This window comes from Biomphalaria glabrata, chromosome 17 (assembly GCF_947242115.1).
Source record: "Biomphalaria glabrata chromosome 17, xgBioGlab47.1, whole genome shotgun sequence".
Classification (NCBI taxonomy): domain Eukaryota; kingdom Metazoa; phylum Mollusca; class Gastropoda; family Planorbidae; genus Biomphalaria; species Biomphalaria glabrata.
Window position 1 is genome coordinate 10,514,241 of NC_074727.1, and position 11,927 is coordinate 10,526,167.

At 36.8% G+C, this 11,927-nt stretch overlaps 1 protein-coding gene across 2 annotated transcripts; it reads right to left on the minus strand.

The window, feature by feature from the left end:
* Positions 1–7,781: 7,781 nt before the first annotated feature.
* Positions 7,782–10,704, minus strand: LOC106080329 (uncharacterized). 2 transcript variants are annotated; one of them, XM_013241671.2, is made up of 2 exons: positions 10,588–10,704; positions 7,782–9,499 (listed from the first exon to the last, which is right to left on the minus strand). In XM_013241671.2, the coding sequence occupies exon 2, from the start codon at positions 9,431–9,433 to the stop codon at positions 8,036–8,038; it is 1,398 nt and encodes a 465-aa protein (XP_013097125.2). In that variant the 5' UTR covers positions 9,434–9,499; positions 10,588–10,704; the 3' UTR covers positions 7,782–8,035. The 2 variants fall into 2 exon arrangements, with proteins under 2 accessions (XP_013097125.2, XP_013097126.2); XM_013241672.2 differs by lacking the exon at positions 10,588–10,704 and adding an exon at positions 10,408–10,438.
* Positions 10,705–11,927: the final 1,223 nt, after the last annotated feature.

The window sequence follows — 11,927 nt, forward strand, 5'->3', positions numbered from 1 at the left end:
TTTTCCCTAACGGAACACTTCGCACATTCTGAGTATTTAGCGGAACACTTTGCTTTATTTTTTTTTAGAGAGATTAATTCACGTGGTTGCCTACTGTTTAATTATTCCAGTAGTTCGTGGAGCACCTATTCAGGATTAGCGGGACACTACGGTTCCTCGGAATACAGTTTGGGAAACACTGGAGCATCAAAGCGCTTTATTTCGTAAAGAGAATTTCTGTTTGTTTCTCACGAAACGTACAACATGATTGGAACATCGAACAGAGTTTCTAACCTTGGTTAGGCCAATAATAGAATATGCATCCTCTGTTTGGGACCCCTCAACTCAAGAAAACATTAAGAAACTAGAACAGACACAAAATAGAGCAGTGCGATTCATAACAAACGAATATTCACATTTGACTAGAGTAACACCTTTAGTAAAATCACTAAATTTAGAAAGCCTTCAGGACAGAAGGCTCAAAAGTAAAGTAGCAATAATACATAAAACACTGAACCATAATCTTCAAATACAAAAACAAAATTTAATAAAATACTCTGAAAGACACAAAGATAAAGGCACATTCCTCGTCCCATATGCTAGGACAAATTTGTACAAATACTCCTTCTTCCCTAGTGCTATTAGAGCATGGAATGGGTTGCCTGAGCTAGCCAGGAAAACCAGTGACTTGGCAGAATTTAAGTCATTGGTTAATATGCATGACTAAATGCATGACGCGTAGGACGTAATCATCTTCTTTTTTGAAGTAACGTCTGTATTATATAAGATAAGATAAGATAAGATAAGAGTGTAGTTCAATTCGCGACACACGTACTATGTTTCTGAAGAGTGTAGTTCAATTCGCGACACACGTACTATGTTTCTGAAGAGTGTAGTTCAATTCGCGACACACGTCTATGTTTCTGAAGAGTGTAGTTCAATTAGCGACACACGTACTATGTTTCTGAAGAGTGTAGTTCAATTCGCGACACACATACTATGTTTCTGAAGAGTGTAGTTCAATTCGCGACACACGTTCTATGTTTCTGAAGAGTGTAGTTCAATTCGCGACACACGTCTATGTTTCTGAAGAGTGTAGTTCAATTCGCGACACACGTACTATATGTTAATCCCGTGTAACCTTTTTTGATATGTTCATATCTTGTTTTGTTTGTTTGTTTTACATGTTTCGGATGTTCCTTCAGAGTTGAAGATAGTTTACTTCCTAGTCCAAACCTCCCGCAGGACGACGGGGGATGGGAGCGGGCAGGATTTGAACCCTCGACCATCGATAAATCCGAACGACAGTCCAGCGCGCAAACCTCACGACCAGGCAGCCATCCATCTTGAGGGATTGTGGGCACAACATGGCCTAAATTGTGCCGATGTGCCAAAATATCAAATATCATATCAACTCACTCCGTCTGTCGGTCCGTCTGTCTGTCATGTCAAAATCTTGTCCACGTTATTTCTCCCACTTTCCGTTCTCGGATTAAAATTAATCTGAAACTTTGCAAAACTGTTCTTTGTTGATGAGAACATAATAATAATAATAATAATAATAATAATAATAATAATAATAATAATAATGGCCGCCGGAAGCTATGGCGTGTTTTCCTTCTCTCTGCCCTTAACATTCCTAGGAACATCTTCGTTGCCTGTCAGAGGGCGGTACTGCTGCAGACCTGCCACATCACCAGAAAATTCCTCAGTGGAAACTGTTAAAGGGACTACGATAATTTTGTTTCTCTTTAGCGAAACTCGACCCTGGCAGCGCCAGAGAATGACTATTCGTTCATTTCTAACATAATAATAATAATAATAATAATAATAATAATAATGAATAATAATAATAATAATCTTTTATTGTCCGTACGGAAATTTGTCTTACAATTTGTGCATTACACCAAACAAAAAAAAATTATAATTTAGAACTAAAAGAAACCAAAATGTACATTCACACCTGACTCACTCATAATTTACATGCGAAAAGTTTATACCAGATTGTTTCTATTTAATGATTTGATTGCCAGGGGAACAAAATAGTGTTTGTGTCTGTTTGTCTTTGCTATCGGTGTCTTTTGTTCCTCTTGTGATCACAAAATCCTGACCCAAAGGGTGATTTTTTATTCCTAGAATCTTTAGCTCTATTATAGATGTTTGTCTCAAACAGCTGCCCAAATTTGTTTTTTTGCCAATGATTTTACTAGCAGCATTTAACTAATAGGTTAATCAATAAGTCGTAAATCATTAAATTTATTTTATATGAAAAAATGTTCTATGCTAACGATAGATAACTCTTGCAATTATAAGAGATATGACTCGATTGAGCGGTTCTCTCCCATGAAATCGCGAATTGGGCTCTTGTCAACATGCAAGGAGAAGGTAAAAGTCGCCAGAACATAATATTGCTTACTATAAAACAAGCTGTTTTTGGAAAGTATTTTAAAAATATATTTGACTAGTTAGTCTTGCATTACGTCAATGCGGCATCGATTAATTACATACCGAATCATTCGCCTGAACTGTTAGTGTTAGTTTTTTTCTAAGCAATGCATCACTCCAAGTATATACAAGTAGAGGTGCGTTTGGTTTTATGCAAATTCATTGATACTAGAAATAATCTTACATTTCATTTCTATACATTGTGGTGCTCCCTTAATAAAGCTAGAACACACACTGTAGAGTATCTTCCATGTTATATGGTTTTATTCGGATTGAAAAAAACATTGCGAAGTTCTGTTTTAATTTCAATAAAAAAAAAATTTAAAAAATTAGAATTCAACTTTGAACAGAGCAATGGGGAGTGTATTTATTTTGGAGGGAGTATGATTGTATCTTTTACTTCTTAATGTTTCCTCCAGGTCACTTTTTCCTAGATATTTTTAGCCCGAGCGAAGAGATGCCAAAGTTGGCACAAGACAGTGAGCATATCTAAGTCTGTTGCAGATGGTGATAGTCCCAGGAGTCTCAGGCTGTGATCAGAAACATTTCAGTGAGATTGATCTCAATCTAGAATGAATAAAAGAAGTCGAGTCAAAACAAAACAGACAGAGAGAGAGAGAGAAAGAGAGAGAGAGAGAGAGAGAGAGAGAGAGAGAAAGAGAGAGAGAGAGAGAGAGAGAGAGAGAAATGAAAGAGAAAATGAGAGAAAGAAAAAGAAAGCAGTAGATTCAAAGAGAGAGAGAGAGAGAGAGAGCGTTGAAGAAGTAGATGAGAGCGTGGCAGTGTAAGAGAAGAAGACAGCCAAGAGAGAGAGTGGGGGGGGGGGGGGGTGACAGAGAAAGAAAGCGAAAGATTAGAAGAGAATGAGAGAAAAAAAGAGAGAAAGAATTGAAGAGAAAGTAGAGCGAGGCAGTCCAACTGAGAAAAAAGAAAGAGTAAAAGAGAGACAAAGATTAAAAAAAAAGGTAGAGAATAAAAGAAAGAACAAATGTAAGATACGCATACATTTTAGGCTTGCGGAGGCTGTGGCCTATCCATCTCCAGCGTCTCTTGAAGGATCTCTTCTTCAATGGGCTTCTGCTTTGTTCTTTGCCACAATTCCATTCGAGATTTTATCTGGCCTGCATCCAACATTAAAAGACATGCCCTCATCTGAAACGCCCAAAGAAAGCGGGGACAACTCAGAAATACATGGCGCCGCGATTTGGAAGCAGATGTAAGGACGTTGGAGAGACTCACCCAGAACCAAGACGTCCGGAGTAAGCTGGCAGGTGGCCTATAGCCAGGCAGGGATGACACGGTACACTTCCGGAGCGAATAAGAAAACAATGTAATTAAACTCTGGGAGTACCAACCCTTGTCAACCAGTTTGGGATTGGATGCTTGTATCAATGCATTCTCATCCAGTGACTGTGTCTTTCGATGTTGTATTTGTCGTTTGACACTAGATGTGCGTCTCTTGGTGCCTTCCAGTTTCGTGTAACCTCAAATCACGGAATCGTTAGTTTTCACTGTAGCAGATTTGTATCCAGTTAATTTTAACCCCCAAAAAATGTATTCACTTAGGAATTGTTATTTTCTGCATTAAATGTAAAATTGTCATCTCCCTCGACAGAATAATTTCTTTGTACCAACTCATTCCGCATTACAACTATACAATGCTCAGCTCTTTTAATACATTGTTTATCCATTCTTAATGTTCGAAAGAGGCGCTGGGTGGCTGAGCAGTACAGCGCTTGGCTTCCAAACCAGACGTCCCGGGTTCGAATCCTGGTTAAGACTGGGATTTTTACTTTTGGGCGCCTATGAGCCCACCCAGCTCTAATGGGTACCTGACATTAGTTGGAAAAAAGTAAAGGCGGTTGGTCGTTGTGCTGGACACATGACACCCTCGTTAACCGTAGGTCACAGAAACATCTGCCCTATAGACCACGAGGTCTTAAAGGGGAACCTTTTTTTTTTCAATGTTCGAAGAAAAGATAGAGTATACCTTTTTTTTTAAACAAAAATCCTTTTGCATAGTGCGTCTTTCAAGTAATAGCGTGGTTATTGTGATCCATCTTTTGCTGACGTAAGCGTGAGGGGGGGAGGGGAGGTGATGGGGAGAACATTTCCGTGCCGCATTTGGGCGCTCACCAAACCAACTTAGCTTGTCCTCAAAATAATTCCTGGTCCACACCAGGATTCAAATTCGACATTCTTTGTTAGATAGCTGTTTATGATACATATAGCCGTTGTTGTACTGTTATTACATATGTCTGTATTAAAACCTGACTGCCTATTTAGTGAAACACAATCAACTGATACATATTTACGAAAACAGAGCGCGTAGCACTAAACTGACAACATAGGAGAGGGTCTTGGTAATGAAACGGATTGACCGAAATAATTCATAAGTATTGTGTTAGCAAGTGTAATCTCTACCAGCGAAGCATTTGTAGTCGAATGTAGCGTTCACTATGCCTAATAATGAAATTAACCAATCAACACATTCCATTCGAGAGTGGGTCAGGAACATTTCAATTGACCTACTCAACAAAAAACCCACATCGGCCTGGTTTTATACATTACATAGCTTAAAATAAGTTGCAATAAGCATCATGCCCTATTCTTAGCAGGCTAAGCATCAAATAAATTCATTGGTTAATTTCTTAGAAAAGTAACACAATACTAGAAATAAAGTTAATTTTATATGCATTTTCCGAATCCTGAACTTCAAAAATGTACAAATGAGCTAATATAAGCCATATCGTACACATTATTCGTGACACATTTTCAGTAGTTTTAATGTGCAACTATTTAGTAATAGGTTGTAAAGTAAGAAACATTTTAGTTTAAGTTTTGAAAATGTCAGTAAGTTTAAAGCTTCATGTCTACTTTGATGATCTATTATTGACATTACTCTAAATAGTATGTTAATATTGGGTGTTCGATCTATTAAGTATTTCTGCTGGAAGGATTATGTTATTAAAAAAACTTATATCATTTTACCCGTCTGTCTGCCTGTCCGTCTTTTTTGTCTGTCGTGTAAAACGTTTGAACATGTTTTTTCTCTCATTTCCCATTTTAGGATCAAGTTGAAACTTTGCAAAAGTATTCATCAATTATGACAACACATGGAGCAATAAAAAAATTAAACAATCAATTTATTAATTGTTGGTGATTAATTATTTTGTGTGATTTCGAAATAAGAGGAATAAATGCTCCTTATCAGAGATGTGAATATATATATATATATATATATATATATATATATATATATATATATATATATATGGATTTAGTCCCCATATACGTTTTCACACGTTTTTTCTCCAACTTCCTTTTTTCGGATCACTTTGAATTTTTTCAGAATTATTCATAGTCGATAACAATACACGAATCAATCCAAAATTTAACCAATTAGTTAATCATTTAGTACCAATACATTAATTGTTTTATATAGCACAAAGGGAGATAAACCCCTTAATATTTCAGATAAATGGCAGTACTTAATGTTTTTTTCCATTAGATAAGCTTTGTTTTAAAAAGTATTCTTCTTTCTTTTGCTTCTTTTATTTGATAAAGAGGAACCCTGTTATTACTTTCCCCAAAGGAAGATATTCGGCCTACAATTAGATATTGGGTCTTAGGATTTCACTTCTGAAAGTGCAAAGACTTTTTGTCTCCCAAATTATTTTGTAACACTTTTATCAGCTTACACGTTTTTCAATTGTCAAAAGATGGACGCTGTTTAAAAGATGAAAGCTGTTTAGTAGATCGAAGCTGTTTTAAAGATAGAAGCTGTTCAAAAGATAGAAGCTGTTCAAAAGATGGAAGCTGTTCAAAAGATGGAAGCTGTTTAAAAGATGGAAGCTGTTTAAAAGATAGAAGCTGTTCAAAAGATGGAAGCTGTTCAAAAGATAGAAGCTGTTAAAAGGATAGAAGCTGTTCAAAAGATAGAAGCTGTTTAAAAGATGGAAGCTGTTCAAAAGATGGAAGCTGTTCAAAATATGGATACTGTTTAAAAGATAGAAGCTGTTTAAAAGATGGAAGCTGTTCAAAAGATAGAAGCTGTTCAAAAGATGGAAGCTGTTCAAAAGATAGAAGCTGTTTAAAAGATGGAAGCTGTTTAAAAGATGGAAGCTGTTTAAAAGATGGAAGCTGTTCAAAAGATGGAAGCTGTTTAAAAGATGGAAGCTGTTTAAAAGATAGAAGCTGTTCAAAAGATAGAAGCTGTTTAAAAGATAGAAGCTGTTCAAAAGATAGAAGTTGTTTAAAAGATAGAAGCTGTTCAAAAGATAGAAGCTGTTCAAAAGATAGAAGCTGTTTAAAAGATAGAAGCTGTTCAAAAGATAGAAGTTGTTTAAAAGATAGAAGCTGTTTAAAAGATAGAAGCTGTTTAAAAGATAGAAGCTGTTAAAAAGATGGAAGCTGTTTAAAAGATAGAAGCTGTTTAAAAGATAGAAGCTGTTCAAAAGATGGAAGCTGTTTAATAGATGGAAGCTGTTCAAAAGATAGAAGCTGTTCAAAAGATGGAAGCTGTTCAAAAGATGGAAGCTGTTTAAAAGATGGATGCTGTTTAAAAGATGGAAGCTGTTCAAAAGATAGAAGCTTTTCAAAAGATAGAAGCTGTTCAAAAGATGGAAGCTGTTCAAAAGATGGAAGCTTTTTAAAAGATGGAAGCTGTTTAAAAGATGGAAGCTGTTTAAAAGATGGAAGCAGTTTAAAAGATGGAAGCTGTTTAAAAGATAGAACCTTTTTAAAAGATGAAAGATGTTCAAAAGATAGAAGCTGTTCAAAGATAGAAGCTGTTTAAAAGATAGAAGCTGTTCAAAAGATAGAAGTTGTTTAAAAGATAGAAGCTGTTCAAAAGATAGAAGCTGTTCAAAAGATGGAAGCTGTTTAAAAGATAGAAGCTGTTCAAAAGATAGAAGCTGTTTAAAAGATGGAAGCTGTTCAGAAGATGGAAGCTGTTTAAAAGATAGAAGCTGTTCAAAAGATAGAAGTTGGAAGTAGACAAAGGGAATTATTTTTTTAAGCTAAAATTTCGCACAGAGATCTATTAGGATGGCTGCTTATCTCAGTAGATACAGCGTCACGCTAAAAACGCGAATGTCCTGGGCTCGATCCTCATTCTGTCCATTTTTTGTTTTGTTTTTAATGACCAACGTAATTATGAATGTTTAGTTTCCTGTGGTATTTGAACATGCTGAAATATTAATCGTATACACTAGATCTTTTAAAAATGCTTAATTTTTGTATATAGATCTAGAGAGAAATAGATAACTGTTTGTATATCTATTATTATTTTAAAATTATTATTTTAAATTATAATAAATTTTCTTGCGTCAAATAAGTTTGAAGAGATTCATGAATGACTTTGAGGAATAATTTACTTCCAGAAAATGATTCTATTTAAACGAACTAATTTTAGTATAACACATCACTTATTCCTGGGACGCATCAAGCTACAATCCTTCTTTGACCTTATCATTTTTTTGGAAAACAAATCAACTTCCAGCCGTTTCGACTTTTTGTTCACTTGCAGTACAGTTTTGTTTTATTCATTAACGACCATTACTCGATGATCACCGGACTGGCTAATTAGTTTGTAAATTTTAAACCTTGGTTAATGAGTCTGTATTGAGACCGAGCTAGATTCAACATCGTCTGGAGAAATATACGGGTTGGATTGACTGCTTCCACTTTTTTCCGAGTTCCCGTAAGAGCTGGAACTATCCAGTAGCGCGCTGTTCTCATGCGGCGTTGATTCCGAGTTGGACGACTGCGGACTGTGCTTTATTGACGCGTACTCGTTGCTCTGCTGAGGGGAAGAGGAGGCGCTTCTGCTGTTGCCGTAATCGCTGTGCTCTTTCCAGTAGTGGTAGATGTTGTAGCTAGCGATAACAAGGACCGGAATATAGACGAGAATGAGAACACCTGCGGCTATAGCGTAGTGGACAGTAATGTGTAATCTTTGTGGAGCTTTCTCCTTGAGAGTGGAGTGCGAAGAACTGTTTTCGTTAACTGAGACAGAGGTGCCCTTGATATCTGGGACATCTGTCCTACCACTTTCTGCTGAAAAACTTTCCGTGAGGGGCAGATCAAAATAAATCATTATCTCTTTCTTTCCGCACGCGTTTGTGAGATCAAAGAAGCAGACACAAAGAGTGCTTTGCAAATCCGCGCTCCAAGAGATGTTAAAATGGATTTGAGATTTCATGTTGACACCTTGCATGATTACATTAGGTTGGGAACAGAGCAAACTCAGATGTAAAGATGGACCCTCCACTGTGCATTTCAGTTCACGGGTAACTCCATGCGTTATTGTTATATTGTCAGAGATATATCTCCCATCTTTGGTTAGAAACACAATATTATGACTTGAACCCTTTTGTACAGTAATATTATTGGCGATGTGCCTACTGTAAGACTGAATAAAATAGAGTGCCTCACAACGGACATTTAGAGGATCTGCCTCCATGGAAACTATTTCTGCTACTGCTTCTACAAAGATTGTGTCGTTAGATCCCGGCAATTTTTCGCTCCTAATTGTCAACTCTTTCACTTCTTGTTCTGCGATAAAAATTTTAATAAACGGAACTTCCAGGAACCATCTCCCGCTACAATTTACCAGGAGTCTGTCTTGGCAAGTATGCTGAACATGAAGCGCCGGAAGGTGGTAAATGACGTCATTTGTGAACACCTTAAGGCCGGCAATGTCGACATCGAATCGGTAACTTCCGGTGTGTTTTGGAAAGTATACGCTTTTACACGTCTCTGCATCATCATGACGTGGTCGATCGTATGTCACCTCTCCGAACCTTTCACTGGAGCGTGTTCCGTTATATATGACGCAGAAGTCGCAGTACAGAGGTTTATTTGTTCGGTGAAGGTCACAGGAAATTTGAATGCCTTCCAACGGAAGTCGTTTAGCATAGCAGACAGGAAGCGTCTCTCCAAAGGCACGTCTGTTGAGAATCATAGCGCTTGCCGAGAAAAGGGTAATCAATTGAAGTAATTGCATACCCTAATTATTTGTCTGGCACTTGTATCGAACGTTATGCTGAGACCCAAAACTAGGACTCTACACCTGAAAATGTAGAGACATTGACATTTGTTAGATTCAACTGCATTTCTACGCAAGGAGAACAAGCGTTCATTAATATTTTGGTGGCATGCGACACTTAGAATGGTAAGTACAATACAAGGACCACAGCTATTCAGATGTTATTGAAAATAAGCATGACCATGTTTCATAGGAAGCGTCCGGCTCCAATATGTGTGGAACCTAAATAAGGTATTGTTTGTGAGGACAGTTGAAGGAGAAGGGCAGGGTCCGGGTGGAACACGTAATCACGTGACCCTGGTAAACGAGGCTGTTCCAGATCAAGCCACTTCATTCAGAGGTTATTTTTGGGGAGCTGAATGGTTAAGTCAAGTGTTTGACTAGTGCCTGGCCGATGATGGGCGATGGGGCCGGGTGGGAGGTCTCTAGTTCGAGACATCCCCGAAGATTATCCATGTTTCACCATATGTTAGTCTTCTTCTCTCAATAGCCGATGTGCCTCAGTGATGTAACTGTATGTTAAATGTTATGTTTATCGATCATTTGTTTCAGCGCTCCGCATGTTGCACTATCTAAGACATTGATTTTGTTTACTTTATCAAATTCGCCGTTTGAAGATCAAAAAAAGGGAAGTGGCTTAAGCAGCAGGCATGAGGGTGGACAATGTCCACTAACATGATCTGAGAGCATGCGATAGTCCATTGAGTTCAATACGAACTTAAGCCTTGCTAACGTTGTAAAAATGGTTGGGAACTTATATCTCAAGTACATGGCGCTCTGGAGAACTATCGTACATTGAATTCTACGATACAAATTGAGCCATAGGATGAATGTACATTTTGGGATCGTTGTTGGCGACCACAAGGATCAACAGAGTGTGTTAATCAATGATTGTCGGAAGAATACTTTATAAGGTTCAAATGCATACCTACCGGATTCCGACCTACATAATTTGCACATAATTCTATTCCAGTGGCCCTGATTAACAAATGAGCTCAACGAGCTACAATAAGCTCTAGAAATTAGTTTTGTAAACGGTGATAAGCTGCATGTTTAAATTTAATAAACTGATGTTCTCGAAACTAAAGTAAATGATTATGACGTCTACTTACCTAATATTTGACAAGTAAGCAAAAAATGTATGACACTAAATGTCATCTTTGGCTTCTTAGAATATTACATAGTGATAAGTAGCGTTATATCTTTCCTGATCATTAGTCATGTGCAGCAAAGCTTAACTGACATAGGCGTATCTTTGCCTCGGAAATGTTGTATTGGCTTTTAAATTCGCAACTTTTATGGGGGCTATGTTAAGTAAAATCCTTTCTAAGGGAGAAACGGACCCTCAAGGTCTTGTAGTTTGGACATGGCAAACAAATGAAACTCATCGCTTAAAATAAATGACTGATCCCTATTTCTTCTGACTACAAATCTACGCCCTGAGTCAATGCAAAGTGATACAAAGTCTATTAACAAAGTAGACAGGTCAAGTTGTAGATTTATCAGTTAACGCTTATTTCGACGTCATTCACAGCCGTGATAAAATAACACAGTGGCCGCTGTTCACAGCACATCACACATTGAGCGAATACAGTCGAGCCTGTATTACAAGTGAGACATTCAGCTAGAGTGCCTGTACTCTTGATAAAACAAAACCAATGGCCTGCACTTTGAGTTTTTATTATCTGATCAGTTTATCACTAGCCCCCCCCCCTTCTACTTTTTTTTTTTTATAGTTTGCTACAAAGTAAAGTAAAGATTACACCCAAGTTTTTGTGTTTTATTGTATCCAGAATCTACGGACCTAGTCCACAAAAAAATAACCACATTATTAGTTGTTTTTTTAAATATAGTTGGATAATAGGTAAATATGCTTGCTTATTTATTAACTCTTTCTCTCCTAATTGACGATGCCAACGTTGATTTGACTCCCACTAAACTAAATGGATTTTCGGATTTATAAATATAAACCTAAATTTGTGTTGTTTAATAACAGCATGCTCTCTCCTACAATTTGATACCAAATATAACATTTTCTGATGACAAACAAAAAAAGTTATTAAAGTTTAATCATAACAGGAGGGTGAAATACAAACGAGGAAAATAATTACGGAGAGAAAGAGTTAAAAGATATGAAGTTTTTTGTTTTTAAATATTTCCACTAAAATACAATTTAAAAAAAAAGTGCTGTAACATAATTAGCAGGGCATTAAAAAAACACATATGGACTAAAAATTTTCAAATATTCACCATTTGGAAAAAGCTACCGGAGTGGTGAAGATATTTTACTAATTTCTTCTTTGATGTCTCTGTAATAATATTATTACAAGAAAGGTGCTGACCTACTTTATTGTATAAAGTTCAGAAGCATGACATGTTCAAAAAAAGAAAAAAATTCGGAGGAATTACTTCCTAGTTCCTACTGACCCTGTCTCAACTTGCATGTCATGAA

Excerpts from the sequence above, each read along its gene's own strand:
- LOC106080329 (XM_013241671.2), bottom strand. The coding sequence starts at position 9,433 with ATGCAATTACTTCAATTGATTACCCTTTTCTCGGCAAGCGCTATGATT.